This window comes from Macrosteles quadrilineatus, unplaced genomic scaffold (genome assembly GCF_028750875.1).
Source record: "Macrosteles quadrilineatus isolate MER2022 unplaced genomic scaffold, UCM_ALF_1.0 Scaffold_13__1_contigs__length_4303367, whole genome shotgun sequence".
Classification (NCBI taxonomy): Eukaryota; Metazoa; Arthropoda; class Insecta; order Hemiptera; family Cicadellidae; genus Macrosteles; species Macrosteles quadrilineatus.
The window spans coordinates 69,216-95,037 of NW_026542606.1; the positions used below are offsets into that span (position 1 = coordinate 69,216).

The 25,822-nt window shown below is 34.6% G+C and overlaps 1 protein-coding gene across 1 annotated transcript in view; it reads right to left on the reverse strand.

Annotated features, from left to right (window-relative positions):
- The window catches only part of LOC129004960 (uncharacterized), a gene marked incomplete at its 5' end in the record, with an annotated part of 48,068 nt that overhangs the window by 21,930 nt on the left and 316 nt on the right, over nt 1-25,822 (reverse strand). Inside the window, 11 exons of the mRNA XM_054433688.1 lie at nt 1,434-1,700; nt 2,341-2,500; nt 9,539-9,721; nt 10,277-10,498; nt 11,299-11,504; nt 12,193-12,333; nt 13,115-13,336; nt 16,496-16,624; nt 17,412-17,611; nt 23,238-23,529; nt 25,126-25,262. Coding sequence (XP_054289663.1) covers nt 1,434-1,700; nt 2,341-2,500; nt 9,539-9,721; nt 10,277-10,498; nt 11,299-11,504; nt 12,193-12,333; nt 13,115-13,336; nt 16,496-16,624; nt 17,412-17,611; nt 23,238-23,529; nt 25,126-25,262 — 2,159 coding nt within the window. The remainder of the gene's footprint in view (nt 1-1,433; nt 1,701-2,340; nt 2,501-9,538; nt 9,722-10,276; nt 10,499-11,298; nt 11,505-12,192; nt 12,334-13,114; nt 13,337-16,495; nt 16,625-17,411; nt 17,612-23,237; nt 23,530-25,125; nt 25,263-25,822) is intronic.

The following is a 25,822-nucleotide window of genomic DNA, read 5'->3' on the forward strand; positions in this document are numbered from 1 at the left end:
AAAGGTTACAAATGGCACACCAGACCAAGGTGCCATCTAGACCACCTATGTCGACAGCTTAGTAGCGCTCTATATGCTCTGAGAAGAATTAAAAGCGTCTGCACGCAAGAGGCTGTGCTTGTGGCGTATCACGCCCTATTTGAAAGCCATCTACGGTATGGAATAGCAGTTTGGGGGTCTGCTGCTCTTACTCACTTGGAACGAGTATTGATACTGCAGAAAAAAGCTCTGAAAATCATGTATGATGTCGACTGGCTGGAAAGTTCGAGGGGTTTCTTTAAAGACAACGAACTACTTACTGTTATCAGTCTCTACATAATAGAAACCATTATTTTGGCCTCAACCAGGAATCTCAAGCGACATGAAGAAGTACACAGCTATGAAACGAGAAATAAAACCAACTACAACCTCCCTGCTCATCGCCTTGGACTCTTCAAACGTAAGCCTACCTATGCTGGATCAAAATTCTTCAACATGCTGCCAGGAGAGCTGAAAGATGACAACCCTAAAACCTTAAAAGCTCAACTCACCCGTTGGTTCTGCAAGATGCCATTCTACAGCATAAGAGAATTTATGGACTGGCAGAACTTTGATTGTATTTGACAATTTATCTCATTTTTGTGTGTATTGACGCCTTTCAAATCTCTAAGATTTCGAATAAAGATTGTCTGTCTGTCTGTCTGTCTGTCTGTCTGACACACAGACACACACACACACACACACACACACACACACAGACATCACTTCGAAAACCACATTTGGGTCAGGGGGGCCCAAAACAAATATATCCACTCAAAACTCAAACTCGAAAATTTTGACGAAAACAATACTTTCTCCATATACTATGGTATAGGGGGAGAAAGTAAAAATAGTCTGTTATAAGTAATCACATTTTTACAGCAAAACATTCTATTAACTCTACCTATGCCTGCGGATGGTTTTGGTAGGGTTAGCAATCAATACTGTATAGGTGTTTGGAACAGATGAGTACGCGATTTTATTTTTATACTGTATAATAGTGATATTTTATGGATGATTTTATTCCATTTTTAGTTTAACGTGTCTGTATCTCCAAATTTCCACCACCCAAAATCTAGAAAAAAAAACTACAAAAATGTGACAACAAAATGATCCAAACACCTTTAATTAGTAAATAATATGTCTATTCCCGTCTCGATATTGTTCTAAGGCTTGTAAATATTGTCCGAGTCTTAAAACTTTATTTTGGACTTACGAGGATTATTTTATTGAATGGGCTTACTCGGTAACAACGAGGTTAACAACAATGTTGACTTTAATTATCTAATTGAACGCATGCAAATTTCAACAAGTAGTAACATTTACCTTGAATACCCACTTCTATATCATAATCTGTATATTTAATATTTGCATTTTAGCAGGTTTTTTTTCAGGGACATTAATAAAATATTTACCTCATCTGGTGTGCGACTTGGTGACTGGAACAACAATTCCCCACTGATGCCAGCAATTCTCTGTTTCCTGGGACAGACTGGGGTACGCACAAACTCCCAGGAGGCTCTGAAGTTGAGACCTCGGTAGTCGTCAGTGGAGGTCATGTGAAGTGCTGTGAAGTGGACCTCTACTATGTGGGCGGCTGAGGTGAAGGTGTAAGGGAGGAAATGATCTGCACCTCCACACAGACAGTCACGACCTAGAGGGATGGTAGTGCTCCACGACACCTGCACACAGTTGAGAAATTGAGTGTTTTGGTGGTATACATTTTTTTATTGCTAGCTTAAAAGAAATAATTACAAAGAAAATAAAGAAAATACTACACAAAATTTTAGTTTGATTTTGTGACAAATTGAGGCTTTATTAATTCATCGCTGGATTTCTAATGAAATCGTAATCATTCCATAGAGAAATTAAAGGAATTTTCTTTTTCTCGTTGTTTGTTAAATAATTGGATAATATGGTATCATTAAACGTTTTCTAAAAGTCTTGGTTCATGAAATATACCTTAATATAAATGGCAAATACACACATAGACCTATGCTATTATCAAGTTGAAAGTGTTTAAGCTAAATTTGAAATAAACAAGTAAAAAATTCACTTGATGACCTAACCAATTATTTCAATCAGCGCTATTTATAATGAAAAGAAAATCTTATAAATATATGAATTTGAACTTTAAAATAAACTTATAATACTTTTAAATATCTCACTTAACGACGACAGTGTACGCCTTGACCAACCATAAACCGTAGAATGATTTTATTTCAACATTCTAAAATGCTGAAATGTTAGTTTTTTAAAGATAAAGGATTTCATAAATTCCTCAAAACGTTTTTTATAAAAGGAGACCCATGTTTCATTTACCTCCCATATTCTCAACTGAGCAGTCGCGTTTCCAACACATTGTAGTCTGCCGGAGTCAGTGTTATTTCTCGTCACACAACTTGATCTGTTAGCGGTCTGCATGCCGTGGATGGTGATACGAACACTGTCTCCTCGCTGGGCCTCGAACCGGTAAACACAGCTGGACACAAACACAGCTGATATCATACACGAGTAAAAATTATGCAAAAAACAGGAGGGATACTGTAATCTATATATTTAATACACAGTTGTAACACTGTTTTCTCAGTAATTACTGGACCGATCCACAAGATCTATGTGTCAAATTAAAGGGGATAATGCATAGATTTGCCGAACTTCATTAGAATTCACGTTTTTTCTAAGGGTTAAGACCTACAGCCCTTCAAAGGTTGAGTCAATACATTCTTATTGAAGAATATAATTTACAGCTTATTTAATAATTGTTAATCATATGTCAGCTATTTAATATTTGTTAGATTTGTTATTATTATTGTAACCTTACTTTCAGTATGTAATTATTAATCTAGGAGTTCCTGTACACACGATTTCAAACAAGGAAAAGTGAATTTGTTAAAGTTGTATACCACAATGTATTATTTGTAAATGTATATGAACATTATTTGTATTTTTTAGTGTCAATTTTGTATTTTCGAATAATGTTTGAGTTTGCCTGCAAAAATGTTGCTGAAAGAAAGTGTTTCTGAAGGAATGTGTTGATTGAGTTTTCAAGGAAAAGTGTATTTGTTAAAGTTGTATACCACGATGTATTATTTGTAAATGTATTTAAACATTATTTGTATTTTTTAGTGTCAATTTTGTATTTTCGAATAATGTGTTAGTTTTCCTGCGAAAGTGTTGCTGAAAGTGTTTCTGAAGGAAAGTGTTGATTGAGCTTATGTTTGAGTATGGAACATGAAATTATACCTATAGCAGGGGACGGAAACTGTTTGTTTGGATCAATATCATTTATTCTATACGGCCACCAGAACAATCATAGGGAAATCCGTTTGAAAGTTGTCCAGAAAATTGTTAAAGAGTGGGAAAAATACAAAAGTTTTATCGTAGGCGATGAGTCTTAGGTACTCAACATCAGTGTTTGACCGTCACCAATACCAAACTTTACTTTCCCGAGATGGCAATTACGCTGGATACGTGGAACTACAATGTATCAGTGAGCTATACCCTAACTATTTATTTCGATTACACAGGGAAGTTGCTGAAGAAACTGTGACTTATGACATTGGTTCTGGCGAAGAAGTGTGTGACTTGATGTTTAGTGGCAATGTTGACTCGGGTCATTACAGTGTTATAAAACTTTCTCATAATACCCAGGATGAAAAAAGTACAAAAAGAAAAAGAAAAGGTAAAAAGTCATTAACTGGGCGTAAAGAGACAAACAGAACAAAAACACGCGTAGAAAAACATCGAACTAAAAAAGTAAAGAGCAGTGATAGTGTAAAATGTGCCCTGGAAGTTCCTAAAAAAAAAAAACGCCGATCAGGTATAAGATCATACAACTCAGCTTTTGCTATGGTGAGTTCTGAGTCTCACTTAGATGAATCAACATCTGGTTGTATATATAACTTTAAGATCCATGACTCCTTTTACCATCGGATTGGACCGTTAATACTCTCTAACATTGAACCAAAGTGTGCCCAACTAATACGACGTAAACACCGCTGTTACTCACAGAATGGGTCAAAGGTCCAATGTGAAATGCGACCAACTGCTGATGCATGATTTAAGTGAATATCTTTATTCCATCAATCCCTTCATGTCTTCATTTAGAACTGTGGCAGATATGTGTTGTAAATATGACTCTGAAATTCTTATGCATACAGTGGAAGACAAACTGTGTGACAGGAGACGCTACAATGATGCCGTTCAAACAGATGTGGCTGATTCCGGTCAGAAGATGGTGCAACCCCTGCTGAGAGAAACTTAAGAGTATATTCAAGATCTAATGGTGTTCGTAAAATTTCTGTGATTGAGCCATCTTTAGACCCATTGGCCTATCTTCTGTTGTTCCCATATGGTGACTTTGGATGGAAACCCCAAACAGAACATGACCGTTGTAGTGTAAATCGACGTAAAAAAACTACATTACTGCAGTACGCATCCTATCGGCTTGCGATTCGTCCAGATTTCAGCCTATTGCATAGATCACAAAAACTCTACCTGCAATGGACAGTGGACATGTATTGTAGGATTGAGGGCACACGTTTAAACTATATTCGTTTCAATCAAAACAGCCTACGTGCTGATCTTTATCTGAATATTGCTGACTTTGTGCACAAAAGAAGTGGTCTTCAGGACGATGCTGTTGGAAAACAAATAATATTGCCTTCTTCATTTATTGGATCTCCACGGAATATGCATAAACATTATTTAGACGCTATGGCTACTGTCCAAAAGTTTGGAAAGCCCTCATTGTTTATAACCATACCAGATTTGGTCGTGCGTGTGTTTCATTGTAAACTTAAAGAACTTATTATGTGCCTTACAAAGAAACATGTATTTGGAAGAATAGCAGCATTGATATATACTATCGAATTTCAGAAACGTGGCTTACCCCATGCTCATATTTTATTGACACTTGACAATGATGATAAGATTCACAATATTGCAGATATTGATAAATTTGTTTCTGCTGAAATTCCTGACCCAAATGAGCATGCAACTCTTCACAGATTGGTGCAAAATCACATGGTACATGGGCCATGTGGCTCACTAAACCTAAACTCCCCATACATGGTTAAGGGAAAGTGTTCAAAACAGTTCCCAAAAGCTTTTAACAATAGCACTAGAGACAATCTAAATGGATATCCTGAATATAAACGCCGCGATAATGGCATAGTTGTCGACGTTCGTGGACATACTATAGACAATAGATATATATATATAGTTCCATACAATCCATACCTTCTAATTAAGTTCAACTGTCATATGAACGTAGAAGTCTGCACAACTGTTAAAAGCATTAAATATACATACAAGTATGTGTACAAGGGATGATTGTGCAACACTAAAATTCTCAAAGAAAACAGCAGTGTTCTGGTTTATGATGAGATTGATTCTTATTCAAACGGCCGTTACGTTGGTTCAACTGAATCTGTTTGGCGTATATTTGAGTACAAAATGCATTTTCAAACTCACTCATTGATTCGTCTAGATATACACTTACCTGACCAACAGACAGTAATTTTCAAAGAGGGAGAAGAAGATGGTGTTATTGCTGATCCCAAGAAAACTAAACTACAAGCCTTCTTTGATTCAAACAAAACTGATACACATGCACAACATCTCCTGTACACTGAAATTCCTCAAAACTATACTTGGGACACGATAAATAGAACTTGGAAACGGAGGAAACAGGGAGCATAAAAAACAATAACGAGGTTATACATTGTCAACCCAAAACAACCAGAAATATACTATCTTCGCCTCATTCTACTGCATGCCCGTGGTCCATCATGTTTTGAGGACTTGCTAACATTCAACAGCGTAAGGTACAACTCTTTTGTAGAAGCTGCATATGCCAGAGGGATTGTAACCAACAATAACGAATGGCGTGAATCACTCAATGAAGCCAAGGATACACAAATGCCATACCAGTTACGTCAACTCTTCGGATTTATTTGTGGACTAAACATTCCAACAATTGCTGCAGAACTTTGGGAAGAATTTAAAGATTACTTGTGTGAAGATTTCAAACTACGCCATGACACACAAAGCTCTATAAATTTATGCCTAATGGAAATAGAGGATATTTGAATCATCCATAATACGTCATGTAAAGAACTCGGCTTACCTATTCCTATTCAGTATACTATCAAAAGAAACACATTCGATGCTCAAGAACAAGACAGTTTATTTAAGGAAATGTACAATAAAGCAAATGATGAGCAAAGATTCATTATCGAAACTGTTTTAGAAGCCATACTAAAGGAAACATCTTCTACAAACGTATTTTGTTTAACAGCATATGCAGGATGTGGAAAAACATTTGTGCAAAAAGCTTTACTGTGCAAACTATGATCAATGCAACAACAGTGTATTCCATGTGCATGCAGTGGCATTGCAGCCAGCCTCCTAGATGGAGGTCGGACTCTTCACAATATTTTCAAATTGCCTATACCCATCTTGGAGAACTCAACATCTGGTATCAAACCAAACATTCCTGGGGCTAAAATAATTATAGAGTCTTCATTAATAATTATAGATGAAATATCTATGTGTCCAGTATATGTTTTAAACATTATCGATGGATTACTTTGAGATCTTATGAGAAACAAAAATAAATAAGAAACTATTCTTAGGTGGTAAAGTTATCTAATTGTGTGGAGACTTTCACCAAACACTACCAGTAGTACCACACGCTGGTCCAGCCACGATAATTGAACAATGCGTTAAATCTTACGAGCACTGGGGGTGCGTTAAACAACTGAGTTTGTCTAAAAACATGAAGGTATTGGATAGTGAAATAGAGTTTTCAAAGTTTCTCAGATCAGTCGGTAATGGTGAACTAAACAAAGAAGTTGATTTGGGAGAGGATATAATGAAAATACCCACCCAGTTAATTAGTTCTGGCTCAGTAATTGAAGATATTTACGAAGATCTTAATAAACTAATCGCAACTTCAGACATTACTGAGAGAGCTGTACTAGCACCAAGAAATGAAGACTGTTTATTAATTAATAATTGCATTTTAAAAAATTTACCTGGTGAAGAAATAGACTACTGTAGTGTTGACAAGGTGATAGCAGATGATGACATGGCTCACACTACATTCCCAACTGAATTTCTCAATAGTTTGACTGTAAGTGGCTTACCACCTCACAAACTGACTTTGAAAAAAATTCTATAGTAAAGCTAATCAGAAATTTGAACACATCTAAAGCAATAATTAACGGAACAAGAATGCGAGTGAAAAACCTGTACCGCAACTCAATAGATTGTGAAATTCTGACGGGGACTTCGATTGGACAAAGGATTCTTATCCCACGAATTCATCTAACAACTTCTGGAACTTTATTGCCATTCAAACTTGAAAGAACTCAGTTTCCCGTAATCCTTGCATTCGCAATGACAATAAATAAGGTCCAAGGGCAATCAATCGCTAAAATCGGTGTATACCTACCAAAACCCTTTTTCCCACGGACAGCTCTACGTAGCAGAAAGTAGAGAAAGATCATTCAATGGCTTACGTTTCTACATATCGGATACAAAGGATCATGGGCACCTAAGAAATGACCGAAATGTCTATACAAAAAATATAGTATACAAAGAACTCTTGCACACTTAAAATGAAACATATTTTGTTTAATCTATTTTAACTTTTTACTAGATGAAAAATAAAAATAAAATCCTTTAACCTTACCAGTGTTGTTTAGTATTTGATCATTTTAATACAGAATTTAAATAAAAAATAATGAATGTAGGAATATACATAAGCAAATTTAACATCTCAATAGCATAAGTATATTAAAATTATTAAAATTGTTAAAATTATTATCTCTTTTATTGCTGACATTATTCCCGTGGCAAAGCACGGGCTGTTAACTAGTAGCTATTTACATTACAAGTGTAGTAAGAGCGTTTTTACATCACGCAGGGCGAAGGCGAGTTGCATAATTCACCGAAGTGATGTAAACTCGCTCTTGCGTAACGTGTAACGTACAAGATTTTACCTGACCCGACAATATTCAGGAGGTTACGAGCAATATGCTTCATTATCAATTTCACTCATCTTCTAACAGTAGCGTTCATTTATAAACAAAAGCTAGGTTCGGAAAATTCTTCAAAGCATAACAATAAAATTCAAACACACAGCTGATGTCTAGCGTTGAACGTCGTTGGCTCCATAGAGGTATATTTTTTAAGTTATCCACTCAATGTTATTTAAATGGGTTTCATTACATCACCGAGTGAGTTTTTTTCAACTTTACATCACTCGAGAAGTAAGGAAGTTGTATACATCACGCTTGGGATAGGGAAGTTTAACATGGCGGGTTAGGTAAATAAATAAATCAAGTATTTAATTATTAAGGACAGCAACGCAAACTAAAAACGAAAAAAATCTTGATTTTTTAATACACACTGTGGATAAGTGCAAATAGCAAAATAACCTAATATTGAAAAATTCTTGTGATAAGTAATATTATAATATATAATGTTATAAGTTTGGTTTTTTTTTGACATAATAGTTTGGTGAAACGACTGATATCAATGGCGTTGTTGCTAGCGTACTTTATCAGCATGTTACGTGTTACACTATTTGCTGCAGTAAAAAGACATTATTTTATAAACAAAAGTTGTTTGACAATTTAGTATTATATGCAGTTCTCTAAAAAAACATTAAAAAAAATTCTTTTGCTTGAAAATTATAGTTTCAGGCTGAAATACAGTGAAATAAAAGTGTAATAGTATTTTATTACAAGGTAACTTACATTTATAACAAAATTAAGTCTGCAATAAACTGAAATAAAATTAAGATTTTGTTAACTGCAGTTCTCATCAACCCTAATACTTTAAGACTCTAATTAAACTTTAGACGCTCCAAGAAGATTGGTTTAGTAAAGGAATACGCTGCAATTACAAAGGATTTATCAGGCTGAGGTCCTGCTGAGGAGTTTCAACCGTTCTAGATGCTAACCATTCATATATTTCTTATTTTGATGTGATTGATAATTGTTAGCATTGAATTATACACCTCAATGTATGCATATGTAATTGTTATTTAACCTAGTATATTTTGGAGGAAATTATTAAAATTCTAGTAGGCTTATAATTCTTCTAGATGTGAACTCTAGGACTAATGTTGTTAAATGGTTTATAGTTTAGGTTGATTTGCACCTTTTCAAATCATCTAGTTAGGGTGTTTGTTTTTTAAACGTATTTATATTTCAAGTTCGCGTTTTATCGAAATAAACATATTTCTTAGATGGCTAAAATATAAAAAAATTAGTATATAGCATATTGAATATAAAAATCCGACATCAGTATATCATAATTGAAGTTAATTTAGTTCATCCTTTAGTTTATCCAAACAAAAAACAAAATAAATTTAATATAATATTTCTTAACTTTTTCTAAATAAAATTAAAGATGAAACAATTTCTAGTTAACGAGACAGAGTCGTCTTAAGTGTTGACTTATGTAGGATAATAAGTGTCATAAGAAGTGTGAAATAGTAAACCTCAGATTGGTCGTTCCGCCTCTCCCGAACAGGAACACGTCTCTAGGAGAGGTGAAGTTCTGAGGTTCACCCTGCAAGTGCTGCGATCTGCTGGTGAACTTTCTGGAGCAGGGACCCTGGCCGTACGGCTCTCCGTCCTGGTGGAGGTCCACAAACTCATACAACGCTCTGAACGACAATGGCCTGAAACATGGAGTTTCAATGTTGAGTTGGATGGAGAAAAAAAGTGGACAAAAATTTGAGATTGTTCGTTGTAAACTAATTTTTCTAGCGTTAAATCTTCCTTATATATTTTTCTACCTAGTACAAATATTTGACAATATCCATCATGTTACTATAATTTATTTGAAGATTGTTAGTGTGTTAGTCATTGTAACATCGTTGATTTGAAGAAATTAACGATTAATAAGGTACAATAAATTATTGTAATTAGTCCCTGGAAGTTTGAGTACCATGCGCTGAACATATTTTATTGAAATTTTACTTTAGTAAAATATTGAGAAAGTGACCTATTTTGTAAATAACATTTTTGTCCGTTCCCATCGCATATAACAATGTCATGAAATCCAGAATTTCAAGGAGCAAATTGTTTTTTTCAATAATGACTAACAGCTAACAACCATATTTATATACATACTATAATTATACAGCGGGTAGCACATTGAGCTGTATTTCAGTCTCAAGAAGACTTTTACGTGTGGTATTAGTTAGTCGTAAATGTAGGAGAGGTAGGCCTACCTGAGCGCGGTGGAGTGAGTGACCTTGAGTTCCAGGGTCATGGAGTCCCCGGTCGACAGGAAGCTCTCTGCGAGGGAGCACGGGCGAGTGGCGCGGGTGGCGTTGTTGAGTAGTGAGTGGTCGCAGCTGCGAGGGATGTGGTCCTTGCAGTATCTGGCGAGCAGAGTCAAGTTGCTGCTACGCCCCGCGCTATACACCATAGAACCTCCCTCCTTCTCCTCGCTATACAGATGGTGTCGATGAGTAATTAATTGTACCCTTACAAGGCTGTATAAATTTAAAGCAAACTAAGAGTAATCATAAAAAACTTTGAATTATTTAAGGTATTCCACACAAAGTCTCTAAAGCATCTAAAAACATTAATTCATTTCGTGAATATGTGTTTATAGAACTAATTCTTGCTTCATCAGCCCTAGTAGGCTGGTACTACAAAAGGTTGTCACATTAACGGTAAGGCGAAAAACAGTTGATGTCTTCATAATTGAAAATGTATTATTTAATTAGCTATCTGATTACTTGAGTTCATATCATCCAGAATAGGTCTTTCTGGCATGTTTGATTGCTGTTCGAAAAGAATTCTCATTCCAAGAAATGGAAGGCATGATTCACAACATTAAATTATAGAAAGGATTGAAAAAACCATTAAAGTACTTCTCAAGAAGTATTAAAGTTGTTCTCTGGAACCTTGTATGAATAAAATAGCTGGAACCTCCAATCCAGTTCTTAACACCAATAGAATTAGGGTTTTTACGAGAATGTAGAAGGAGATGTTGACAGTTTTATTTACTTATTTTTGTAGTGAAATTTTAGGGCTATGTTTTGGCTCGCATATTTCATTAGAATATTAAAAGTAGTACCAAATTATATATATTAAAAGTATATACCAAATTAAAGTTTATTAAAAAATAAGTAATTAAACTTTGGTTTTCTCATCAAAGTAATAAACTGTCTAGAAATCTTCTAATTAATTCTTGAATACATTTTCATTCTATACTGCGTTGTAAGCTCTTGTAGATCCTCACCAATAAATCTCATTGCAGGATGGCGAGGCCCTGATGTTACCGTCCCACACCTGGAGTCTGGTGGCGCACTCTGTGTCGTCTGCTGGGGTCACGTGATACTTGAGCACCGCCAGCCACACTTTGAACCTGGTGGGTATGAGAGCCTGAGTGCGACGTCTGGACAGTTCTAGATGCCGTGGTGGAGGTGGGGTTCCCGGCTCCATACCCTAAAACAACGTGGAACATTATGGCATATTGCCATGAATCAAAATAAAAACACGACGACGTTCTGTTTGATTGCTATGCTGCAAACACAGTTTTGAAAACAAATCCTATTTTGAATAAGTGACACAACACTTTAAAATGATTTTCAATTAACTGAGAATCACTTTGATACGTCATTTTTAATAGACAAGGAAGGATATAAAATCGGGCTGCGTGTAAACTAGATGTTGTGAGTAAATAGGCGCGTTTTACCCAATCAATCGTCCACACAACGGTCATTTTGGCTGCAAATCTAGTCTGACTATTCCCCATAAGCATTTGCCTTCTTATAAGGTTTGTACTCATTGTAACTACTAAAGCCTTATTTATAACAATAATTAAGAACGAGAAAGTAGTCTTTAGGGACAATTTCTCATTTGCATCATGGTTATTTATTACAAACCGAACAAAATTATTTCACAGTTTTTTGTCTGTTAACATCCTCTAATGTAGAAAAGCTACACACAAAAAATTGTGTCACAGTTTTAAATACTGGTTATCAAAGGTACTGAAAATATTTTGTGGGGTAATGTTTCACGAAATTTTGACTTATTTGATTTGTCTAACACTCTGGCTTTTTTATATTAATTAAACTACAGTTTTGCGTTTAGAATGGATTAACAACAATATAAAACTCAAAAGATTCCTCACCTGTAGATGGTACAAGCAAGTTGTGTTTGCTGCGAGGGAGTGCCTCGGGCTTTCCAAGACTCCTTTCCCCGCACCTTTCAACCAAAACTCACATCGCTTGTTGCGGGCATACTTCGGCGACTCCTTGTCCACAAACCTTACCTAAGAACAAAGATGATACTCAAAACTCATCACTCTGAACAAGTTTCTAAGAGTAAAACTGACTATGATAATTACTTTTAAGCTGATCTATATTAAATATTAATCATCAATCAAACATATTCAATCCATACTCAAAATGGATTGACGAGGTTGTAGGTAGAACAAATTCCTTAAGTACGGTAAGATTAGGCCTAGTAGCCTACCAACTATAATTGTTAGAAATGATTATGCAATTAGTAACCTTGTGTAATAGGTAAATTTTACTATGAATGTTGCCTTCCAAAGTTCCTTCTTTTTTTCAACAGTTTAATATGGACCACAAAAGTGCATATGTATTTTCATACTTTTTAGATTCAAAAACGATTTTACCATGACGTAGGCAATTTAGAACAGAGTCGAACGTTTTTTTTTAAATTTGCAAACTGTGGTTTTAGTTACTGTTAAATGTTAATCATAATACAGTTTAATATGGACCACAAAAATGCATATGTATTTTCATAGTTTTTAGATTCAATAACGATTTTAAAATGACGTAGGCAATTTAGAACAGATTCGAATGGTTTTTTTTAATTTGCAAACTGTGGTTTTAGTTACTGTTCATAATACGTTAAGGATACGACTACCCCCCCTAGCCATCTTTCAACGTCTATCCCTTCTACAGACTTGCTTGTACTCCTTACACTGACTTCTTTATTTGTGATCTCTAGGAAATTGGCCAGCTTATGCCACATTGCTTGCCTAAACACAATCAAAAGATATACAATTTGCAAGGAACACTTGCCTGGACTTGGAGTTGAAAGCCGTGCAGAGGCATTGGAGGGGCCGGGTAAAGGAATGTTCCGTATGGTGAAGTGGAGAACTCGACCAACAGTTCGTGTGTGCTGGACACAGCCTCTGGGACCGCGACCCCACCACCGCAGAACTTGAGAAGTACAGGGTCCCTGGTGGTGTAGCCGTCGTAGACTGTCACATAGTCTTGTACCTCGTCACACTCTTGCCAGACCTGTAGTGTTACAGGGTTGAATTATAAAGGTTGTTTGGGATTATTTTGGCTATTTTTCATTTCATTTAAAGTAGTTTCAAAACAATTAAACCCTTATTATTATTAGATTGTAGCAAAATATCTCAAACAAAACCCCGCCCATTCAGCATTCTTCCCTGATTGCCTCACAGTTGTAATTATAACTCAATCTAAAGCAACAGCCAAGTTTCACGAAAGCTACCAATTATATAAACATGTTACTGAATCCGGGCCTGGTAGCCTTAACCTGCTAAACATAAAAGAACATTTAAAACATTCCATCATTTTTTTTACTATGAAATAAACCAAATCCAACGGATTTGGTACCCTTGTTGAAAACTAACAACACCACAGTGTACAATTCGGAGGAACCCACGCCCAGTTCGTTCACACCCCTGACACTGTCCTTCAAACTGTTTCCGTTTATATGAAATTAAACCTCCCGCGTTCTTAACCCGAGCTTGTCCCCACTGCAACTTGCTAACAATATAATGTTAGTGATGTGAAAAAACAAGAATGGCTTAGACAGTTTTATAAATTTAAAATACTAGGGTGGGATTTTATATTTTATTGTAACAACTGAAGATGTTGCACTCTGAGACGTAATGTGCATCAGTGAACTTATTGGACATCAAGTGAACACGAGGCAACTAGCAGAATAAAAATTTAACTTAATGTTTATTGTGAGCATTTTAGAGGACAGTTCTTCATTGCCTAGCATAGACCATCAACATGCACTCAGTGCTAAGAAAACAAAGGTCAATTATATCGATGGGGATGCCACTATGTGCGTATTTTAACCCAAATATGAGTGAAAGATGGGTGTATGATGAGTGGCGCGATCTTGTAGTCTTGTGAGTAAGGCCGACATGTTCCTTAGACACAGCTGTTAATTAATAGCCCATACAGCCAATGGCAACTAAGGGACCTACAGTTTATAGTGGAATCCGAACCAAACTTTTTCCTTGAAATTAACGAAAAGGTCTTATTATCAGGATAGTAGGCTACTGAGGATAGTCGTAGTACCATAGCCTTCTCTAGTACACAATATTAGTAGAGTGTATAGTACAGTGTATTAGAGGTGGCCATGGTAGTACTCACTAGGTTTTATGATGCTAGAGGTTTAGTGATGCATAATTGAGTATACGGTTTTGTCGATCGTTGAAAGTATTTCACTATCTAGAGAAATAGTTGCCCGTAGAACGAATATCAAGTTACATTTTCGTTCCGTCGTTCTATTTATCTATTCTTTTCTAGATTCGTTCTAGTCAAATATATCTCTTCACGGCAACACATCAGGCTGCATAACTTAAGGAAAATATGAAGGGAACAATATGTTTATCATATTTTACTTACCGTACCTAGATGATTCACTAAAGTACTAATCTCTGGATGGGTATAATTTTTTTCATGCACGTTTGTAGATAGTAAAATAGGACGATAATCTTCGGACGATCCAAAGAATAACTACTACCATTACTTGAGAAACAAATGAAGACTCTCTTTACACTGGGTAATAGACTAGTTGGTCTAGTTTATCTAGATTATATTAAATTACATTATTAAGTAATACCTGTAAACTGGAATTAAGTGAAAATAATAAATGAGATATTTAGTTTTTTGACAGCTAAGATTTGTTCGCGGATATTCATACTCTTGAAGGAAGAGGGACAGGGCTATACAAAAAACGTTGTACAGAAAACATTTAGTTATACTAATTCAGAATATAACGAATAATTCATTTGCATTTAAAATGTTGTTATCCATCAAAAGCGTTGATTGTAAATTTTAGTAACACATAACCCAAAGCTATGTCCACACCATGTTGCCCCTCCCTCTACATTTGGGCTTGGGCGCATTCCAAATTTCTCAAACGAGCTTAATATTATGATAACACGCTCCTTTATACGTTATAGACTCACAGACAACTCGTTTATGAGATATATTATTATTTTAAGGTAATAAGATAGCTTAAATATACGATTGAGTAACAGCGATAAAAATATTGTTGTAAGAAAGTAAGAACTTGACAATACTTTGCGTGTTCTTTAGACAACTTTTTGGAGGACATGAAATAAAGAAGACGAACAAAAATATCAGATGAACAATACAATTTTCCCTTTAGTCTACGGCATCATTTATAATTCTACTAAACCTCCATGAAGATAATTGTTTCCAAGATAAGATTATACTTAAAACACTTATTGCAAGGTATTTTAATGTTTAACCAAAACTAGGCTCAAGAACGGTTCTAGCAATGGCGTTCATAAAAAAATGAAATACCCCCGCCGCAGCAAACCTGCCGACTAAGCGAATTTCCATTTGTCCGAATTGATTTTCAGTTAAATATATTTTATAACATTAGGTTTAACGAGTACCTAGGTTTGCTGCTACAAGGAAACTAATAAAGTGTGTTTTTGAGTAAAATATTGATAGCTTAGTACAAAATAAATAAATTTGCCAAGTTTGATCAAAATATATCCATAAACAAGCAAACTACAACATTTGACAATATTCTCCATAAGAATAACATGGGAATTTTAAATTTACAATTTTTTTAATTTTCTCCGTTACTAATAATCGAACAAAAATACTTTTATATACTAAATTATTTGTTTTTTAAGCTCTTTAAAAAGGTCTAAAGAGAAATTGGGAAATTTTGTGTTTTGAGGGTCAAAAGTGAGAAAACCCAATTTTTACCCCATAAAACCCCCCGTAAAGCCCCGTTCCCATGGTCCGATCGTGCTGGTTCGCGAACTCATTCAAGTTTATCCCGCTTTACACCTTTAAACCAAATTTCATCAAAATCGGACAAAAATTACTCAAGTTATCGCGTTCACGGACGTATATATATATATAAGTCTATATATATATACATATATAAAAATTTGAACGAATGGTGTTTTTGGCCTCTAGAGACATCAAAATGAAAAAGTAAATCGGTCCCGGGTCTAGGTCTTACCGTGCCACCTACGGTAATAGCTACTTCCCTATAGGGAAATTCGCTAAAATTAACAATTGACGAGTAGTATTGACGATGTTTAACCTTGTATCACATTTGAACTCTTGCAATCATTTTAAAACAATTAATTTCAAGAAATAATAATACTACGTTAATTTATTTAAACGTCCCTGACTTACCTTAAGGTGAGCTGTGTTTTGGTTAGGCTGCTGACCTGCTCTAGCGTATAAGGCGGACTGGCTCCTTATATTCACGAGTTGGCCTTTCGGTTGTCTCACCGATATAAGTGCATATTTTCCTGGTGGAACCTATAAAGAATTGATTAAATCAATTAATCACAGAGCAAGAAAATAGCCATGGCTAAACTGTATAAAGTTATACAATTAAATGATGAGTAAAAAATTGATGCAGTTTAATTAAAAATAAAACCGTAGTTTATACAACTACTTACTAACTTACTAACTTAGTAGTTAATACAACTCAAATCAAAAATTATTATATTTTGCCCAACCTTTTTTTGCATATTTAATGTAAATCAGAACTATTTAATTGTAACAGTTATCCAGCTATAACTATGAAAAGCATTTTAAATACAATTATTAACCTCAATAGTTAACTGGAAAAAATTGTATACGGTTGTTTACTAAGAACGGTATCTTATACTGAAAAAGTCTTCATAATTATTTAGGTCGGTTTCGAACAACATTGCCACGTAATCACATTGCTGCAAGCTACCGGTGATTGGCTAGCTTTGAAACCGAACCTCCATAACAGCGGGACAGAATTCCCACTGTTTAATCCCCAGACCAGCTATGTATCAAAAGGTGAATTAATCGGTTTTATAAAGTGATTTACTTCTGTGCGAAAAAATTAAACATCAATTTGTAATAGTTGCTATGAATATTATTGAAATATTATTCGAATGTGTTGGGCTTTTATGGGTGGTCTTTTACCCTTTGGTGCGTTTAAATGTCCAATATCTTGCGGGGTTAAAAATAACAACTTTAACCTGTTTTTTTTTTAAGTATTATATACTATTTAGGGATCAAATAGCTGATCATATTTTAAAGCTTTAAACCATACTGAAGGCTTTACCTCTTGCTGGCGAATAGCGTAGTAACAGGTGAGGTTGCGAGGGTATACCCCAGGGAAGTTGGGACTCTGCAGACGACAGTCCTTGCGGTTACAATCGGTGAACACCCGGGAACAGAATGTTCCTCCGATCAAGTCACCCAGATAGTGCTGAGGGGTGACTGTTGGAGGCAGTGAGGTGTTCGTGAAGTCAGTGAAAGGATCTAAACATTCAAACACAGCTGTCATGCATCCAAGGGTGAATAAATAAAAATCAAATGTAGAAACTTAATATCCCATGTCGGGCATTTGAATGTTTGAAGCATTATTGAGGTCATTTGTCACCAGAAAAATAAGTACAAGGTTTTATGAAGTTTTTTTTATCTGGAATTGTGTCCCGTTACCTATAAAAAGAGAAAAATATTATGCTATTAATTCCAACCAAAACTAGAAAATCCCAAACATAAGGTGGCTCTGTTTTGATTTTATATCGTGATTTCACAGCTTTGAATAGGCTTGTGTATCTTTTGTAATTTTGTAGGTTCCTTTCACCTGAAGATTCCAGATCCCGAAACGTCGTAGACACTTATTTATGTCTGATATGATGGTTGACGTCTGCAATAATCCGACAGTAACAACATTCATGGTTTATCTAAATACAAACCCCATTATAAGTATAACAATTTATACTCAAAAAATTCAAGGAATCCACTTGGAACGTGCCCCAGCCATTTAGATCCATAGTAGTCCATATCTACACCTGGGTCTACGTGTAGCAAAACCAATGCATATATTTCAACAATGTTTGCTTTTCATTGAGTCAATTTACATTTAGATACAGTAATGTTCACAATTAGTTTTCTCATAGTGATACTATTGAGGTCATGTTTGAAGTACCAGTAATATATTTCAATAGAGCGTCATTATAGGCATATAACTAATTAAATACCCAAGTAATCAACAGTTATTAATAATGAATTCTAAAACGTTGATAATCTACGTACAAAAGCTCGAACTCAATAAATTATAGAATATTTTAGTTCTCTTTGTAAACTCTAAGGAATTCATAAGTATATAAGAGACTACAAAGGAATGTAGGGAAATATTTAAAGAATGTAAACATAACAAATAAACTATATTGGACCACTATTATCTCATTATTTATTTTTTTATATGACAAAAAATACTTTTTTAAGTAGTTTATTTTTTCTTTTGCTTCTTAATTAGGTATTACTGTTATTATATTATCCCTTAGAGTGCGGTACATATATGTAATGCGGTGGATATACAAAATGTATACAAATAGAAAGTTGAAAGAACTTAAACCTTGTGTTTGAGTGTACGAAATTGCCACCCCATCTATTCTATACAGGGTGAGTTTTATTGCCCCCCCCCCGAACTTTTTTCTACATTTTTTCAAATATCAATCCCAGACCACTTCCAAACATTGTTGGGTAGTAAGTGCTTCATTTTGACAAGGTGGTCATTTCCGGACGCCATCTTGGATCCGCCATATTGGATGCAAAATATTTTTTTCAAATGTAAAGGTGGGGTTGTGACCCATTATTACGAACTACATTTTTACCCTGATTACAATGCCGCAAACAGTTTAAAAAAAATCTTGATTCATTTTAAAGTTATGAGGGCTTTTTAAAACTTTATTTTTAGCCCATTTTAACATTGTGCATTTACAAACTAAGTCCATAACCTCAAAATAGTGCTAGATAAAGTTAAGTATACACTACTAGTAATTGTCGACCTATTTTCACTTGGTTATGACTGATGTATTTTTTTCGACCGCCATCTTGGATCCGCAATTTTGAAATGTGATAAATTATTTTAAATATGAAGGGGGTGTTGTGACCCATCATTTCGAACTACTTTTATAAGCTGAACTTAATTCCATGATCCGTTTTTCATTTTAATTTTTTTATTTTAAAATATTGACATTTTAACAAAAAAATTGCAATATTTCATAAATAAAACTTGATAACAAAAAATGGATTGCGGAATTGAGTTAAGCTTAAATAAGTAGTTCGAAATGATGGGTCACAACACCCCCTTCATATTTAAAATAATTTATCACATTTCAAAATGGTGAATCCAAGATGGCGGCCGAAAAAAATACATCAGTCATAACCAAGTGAAAATAGGTCGACAATTACTGGTAGTGTATACTTATCTTTATCTAGCACTATTTTGAGATCATGGTCTTAGTTTGTAAATGCATAATGTTAAAATGGGCTAAAAATAAAGTTTTAAAAAGCCCTCATAACTTTAGAATGAATCAAGATTTTTAAAAACGGTTTGCGGCATTGTAATCAGGGTAAAAATGTAGTTCGAAATAATGGGCCACAACCCCACCTTTACATTTGAAAAAAAAATTTGCATCCAATATGGCGGATCCAAGATGGCGGCCGGAAATGACCACCTTGTCAAAATGAAGTACTTACTACCCAACAATGTTTGGAAGTGGTCTGGGATTGATATTTGAAAAAATGTAGAAAAAAGTTGGGGGGGGGACAATTAAAACTCACCCTGTATATAATTCAGTTTTTAAAATCTTTGTACAACTAAATCTAGAGTTCTACTAGACCGATTTTATTAATTAATGGGTCGTTGGAAAGCTTAAGTTTAGTCGTATAGATTTGCGAATAATTATGAAACTTTGTTTTTGTTATGATTTATGGTGAAAATAAAAAAAACATGTTTTCCATAAGAAATACATTAAAAACGGTGTTTTTCACACTTTTTATTTGGGTGCGACTTTTGGCTGCCTTTTTTTGAGTATTTCCAAGAAGTGCATGGTATCAATTTGTAGGAAATGTAAAAAATGTAGGAAATGTAGGAAATTCTTTCAAAATTTCATCTTCCACTTTGGTCGATTTCCTCACCATTTAAAAGTTATATGCAAAAAAGCTAAGCAACCTCCGAATATATAGTAATGAGAAAATATTGAGTTTGAGATATTTTTGTAAAATTTTGTACAACTAAATCTATACTTCTACTGGACCGATTTTGTTAACTAATGGGTCATTGGAAAGCCTAACTCATGTAGATTTGCAAATAATTATGAAAGTGTGATTTTATTAAATATTTGTGGTGAAAAAGTAAATATAACAGGGTATATTTAGGTAGTATTATTAAGATCGGAATCTTAATAATCAATAGCGCAAATGAAAGCTGGCATTTCACTAAAGGTTTTTAGACCAAAACATATGGGGTAATGTAATTAGAACTGCTGGAATACATCTTTAACTAAAGTAAAAATTGAAAAAATCGATTTAACATTTTTTGTTGTGTAAGACATTGGATAATTTAATGATGAGGCTTGATGACAAATATGTGCTTGCATAGCTTTATTTTAAGACCAAAATTATGAAAATTGGGCGGGTAGAAGAGCCAAACGAACTCGAAAAAACACAAATTTAACTCCCATAGGAATGTACTGTTAAGGGACGTATTTCGTGCATAACTCGAAATATATATAAAAATGAATGCCGATGCTTGATGGCAAATCTGTGGTGCGTCTATACCTTTAGTTTAAGGCCAAAATTATAAAAATCGGTCTGGTAGAAGAGCTAACCCGATTCGGAAAAGAAAAACCAATAATTTGTATAGATGGCAATAATTGGTTTACCAGTAGGTATGCATAATCTAATCATACGAAACCTGCGTTAATAATTTAACAGCTTATGTTTTATTGTTATTTAATTGATTTTTCTTTGATTAAAAGTTGTTGTTAACAATTTGCATTTGCGTTTAGAGTATGTTGCCTATGTTAAGTGTGTGATTCTAATGTTATGTGCTTAATCTGTACCATTAATATTAGTGAATTAAGTGGTGTATGGATTTCATAACCATTATTTTACTAGAGACCGTTGTATTTAACCAAATGGGCTCTGTTGCTAGTATTACCTATAATTATTAAATCGTATGACCAGTAACAGCTAAATACAAATAAAACCTTAAAAGAGATGAATTATATTGACATATTCAAGAAGAACTATTAACGAAATTGCCACATTACCACACACACATTGCCACATTGTGATGTTTCAATATAATTTAAAATAGAAACTCCACTATATATTTTATGAGTTTGTATTTTTATGAGGCCTTTTCCCACATATGTTTAGAATAATAAATTTAAAAATAATTATTATCCAGTACATTTAGATAAAATTATAAAAATAAAAATAAAACACGTATAAAAAATAAAATCATAATTTAGGTTAACTTATAACTTTGTAAATTTTGAATTTAGTAATGTTAACTTTTTATTCATATTTATATAAACTATCCATAAATTTGATATTAAAAAAAATGTTATTGTTAACATAACCTTATAGAGTTTTGTGATGTGTCTGATGATGACAGCATAGCGAAAGGGCTCATAAAAATACGAATTTATAAAATATTGGTGCAGTTTCTATTTTATATTATATATTGGAATCTTACTTGTAAAAACTGATTCACTCAGTATTGGTAATCTATAGATCTATAGATATCTATAGATATAACCTATATAAAGGGACTAATTGATAATCACTTAAAGCGGACAAACATTTCAACGGAAGGATAAGGGTGGGTTTACCCGAGGTTAAGCCAGTGGAGGCCGGGTAATGGTTGGTACAAATGAAATATAAATAGGCCCTTTGTCGACGCCTTGTTTGAGTTTCAATTAAGGAATTAGCGAGGGCTTCGGTGGTGATGCTCCATTTATACACGTCAACCCTTGATATGTTTAATACCACTCGTGTACTTACATACAAAGTCTATATTTTTATGTCACACACTATCTTTTTTGTTTTCACAGCATACCATTCATTCTTTAATTGATGTTGTGTTGAATAGAAAAATCTAACAAAAGGTCTACAAAGTTAGATAATATAGATATGTAACTGTTTCATACAGCAGATCTAAAGAACAGCAAACCACTTAGTATATTATAATAAAATCTAGGTTTAGACTGCCTTGATCAAATAAAGTAAATGAAAAAATACTGCAGACTTTTAGGAATAAATCACATGATGTTTACTTTTCTGAAAATTCAAATATACGGAGTGTCCCGTAAGTAAACACACAAACTCGGAGAAATGGTTCTATGGGTCAATACAAAGAGAAAATCAAGAATGACATTTTTTCCAAAATCGCTTTGATAACCAGTTCAATTAGTATATCCACCATTTAGTTTTTTTACAATTCAACTTATAATTTTTCAACCGATCATTACGAAACTTGGTATGTTTAGTTAAAACAGACCCACGATGTTAAAAACTATCTTACTCCGATTCCAAATTTCAAAATGGCAGCCATTTTAGTTTTTAAATTGAATTTGCAAAAAAAACAAAATTGACTAATGGTATTTAAAAAATGTCTAGAACACTTTTATTTAGCATTTAGAATTTTCTATGAAACGACACCAAGGAAAAAATAAGGAATAAAAAATATCAGAAATATTATGATTTTTAGTTGTAAAATGATGTTGAACAAATCTAAGCTAGTCAGTAGTTAAGTTTGCATCATACCCTATATGTTGGTCATATGTTGGTCAAGCATTGCTATTGAGTAAAACCTGACATTTCTTTAGTCAGAACCATTCCAATAATCAAGAGATAGGTTAGGACCCGTTTAAGTACTAAAAAGCTACCGATCTTTCTCATGGTTGAACAGACAACCCTGTTGTTGTCAAGCAACCACTATCTACTCCCGTACTCATTTAAGTCTCAGACACTATACAAGTTTAAGCCAGTACATATTTAACACACCAGACACAATTAAGAAAGTAACGATTCAACAAACACCAACAACACTCCAGCAAATTTATGTATTAAAAAAATAACCAACCTAAAAACCTAAGTCCTCCATATCTTACGATGGCGTTGTACTTCGGTAGCATCTTGTACCCTAGCCTGAAGTCGAAGTTGTATCCGTCCTGATCCTTGGAGATGCGGCGTAGAGTGACAGAGATAGTAACGGAGCGAGTCTCGCTGAAGTACACTGAGGGACCCCAGGAGGTTCCACACCACGCGCCGCCGATCCTAGGCCTCTGCCACTCCCACAGCTGCATCTCGCCGTCTGGACAACCTCCGGACAGGAACGACGTGAACCTCCCAAGAGTGAAACTCTCGAACGTCACCTAGGAGGATGAACAGTTCTATGAAACCTTGTTGTAGAGCTCCAACAACCAATAAAGGTCATGAACTGTTGTCACCAGTCAAATAGAATCTTGTCTAAAATTTGCATTAGTGATTTGGAATTTTATTTGCAAATTATTAGAATAATATCCTACCTATTTTAATTATGTGTGCTTGGGTATGGGTTCTCTTTTTCATATGACATACTTTGATTTAGCAAGAATTTTGGATTTATATTCGTAATTTGTTCTCGATTAACCTACAATAGTTATTTGTGTAACTAGTGGTGAAAGTGGCACTTTGCTGCACACGAGAGCAATGTGCGGAATGATCTCGAGTGTAGCAAAGGCCTTTTTCACTCGTGTTACACATTATATTTTTCCTACAGTCACTATAACTCATATAAATAATTAATCTTTCAAACACTATACAACACGTTTTTAGATTCAGCTGGCAACACAAATGGTGCCCTTAGAGAAAGTAGTACCCGCGGTCCGTATCACTCCGCTATTTTTCCTCGGCAAGAAATGTGCTCCGCGTTTTGAGAATATAGTTCCGTATGTTTTTGTAATTTGAAGTGGTTTCCGCGCCTAAAAAAATGCTTTAAATGTATTTTTTTGATTATTAAGATCGTAGGAATGTTTTAAAAACGTTTAAAAGAAAAGTCCAGGAAGTTCAGAAATACCGAAACTATAAACACGAAATGACAGGTTAAATCGTATTTATAATAGTCAATCAGCTGCTCATAGTATTATTATCTTTAAGTGTTGCCAACCTATTTCCAAGCGTACACGGATTACGTGCATAATAGAACCACACTGTTTTGTGTTGTTTCGTTGGAATCCTGATGTGCGGCAAAGTATAAACCGTACGGCAAAGTATAAACCGTACGGCAAAGTATAAATATGCAGCAATTAGCAGCTTTCTGTACTACTGTATAAACAGTACAAGGAAGCCAACTTTGTCGTTTGACTATAGGAAAAAGAGTTTTCGTGTTCATAGCTTGTGTCCTTAAACATCCCCAAATAACTCGCCTTATCTTTAATCTAAATTATTACACAATCCATAGAATAAGTCCCCAAAAACCTGGGCATACTAATGTAAATTCAACTATTTATAGCCAATCACTGTTGGGCCTTTTATGCAGGTGGTTCGACTGAATAAGGGGTTTTAAAGATATCCGAAAGAGAGTGATGTCGTAACCGTTACTCGCTATTGTTTGGGAATGACAATATCCTAAATGTTCTAAGTAGCAGTACGCGAGTCAGGGAATACTCCCCCACTTCTTTGGCATATCAACTTCCTAAAGGGCAACTACCCATCTTAAAATTAGAATCTTTAATGACCCCCCTCAACTTTCAAGGCACTATTAAAAAACGTGTCTTCTTATCCAAAATTATATTATGCCTGCTGTTATAGTGACTGTATTGTCATTTGTACTTACCATCATAGTTTAATTTTTGTTATTACCCCAAAATTTTTCAGAGAAGGCTAAGTTAGATTATTGTGTAAAATAAACTACGCCAATGATTTCTTCTATGTACATTACAAAATGTTTTAAACTACCCTAGATAACACCCACATGATTAGACTTATACCTGCACGATGTCCCCCAGAGATCCTGAGCCCGCGGTCAATGTGAGGTGACACACGAAGGGAAGTCTGTCCTCCCTGGGTCTGTGCAGTTCCAGCTCGTAAGTCGTGCCAAGGTCCCCGTAGTAGGTTCGATTACACGCTGCAACAAAACATGCGCCCTCAGACCTCGGTACACCATCTGAAAACCATGCACAACTCCTACAAAACATGCATCTGTGCTCAAACTATAAATATGTACATTTTATTTTTTTAGGGGAAAATCTAAAAAATACAAGCAGAAATATTTTAAAAGACGTCTTACAAAGTAAGAGAAACATCATGCACTCCCTGAAAAAAGCTTACTGAAAACTTCATGCGTTAAAATGTACAATGTGCAATTTTTCATACTTACCATTACAATTTTAAATATTTCGACTTTTCCCCTAAGTGATCAGTATCTTTCAGCTTCAAGGTCTATGAGATTAATATTATCTATGAAAAACACGTTATTTGTTAATATCTTAAACAATGTTAAAAAGGTTAACAAACGATTGCGAATCATCAGTTTTATATCAACGACTGTACTGTTAACTGATTTTAACTTCCTGGATAGGCTTCCAGGAGGTGAGTGTTAGTGTTTCGTCATTTTTGACACGGTCGTCGCTAGAAGACCACGATTCTGATTTTAAATTGTAAGAATGAAATTGTTCTTAAAGTGTA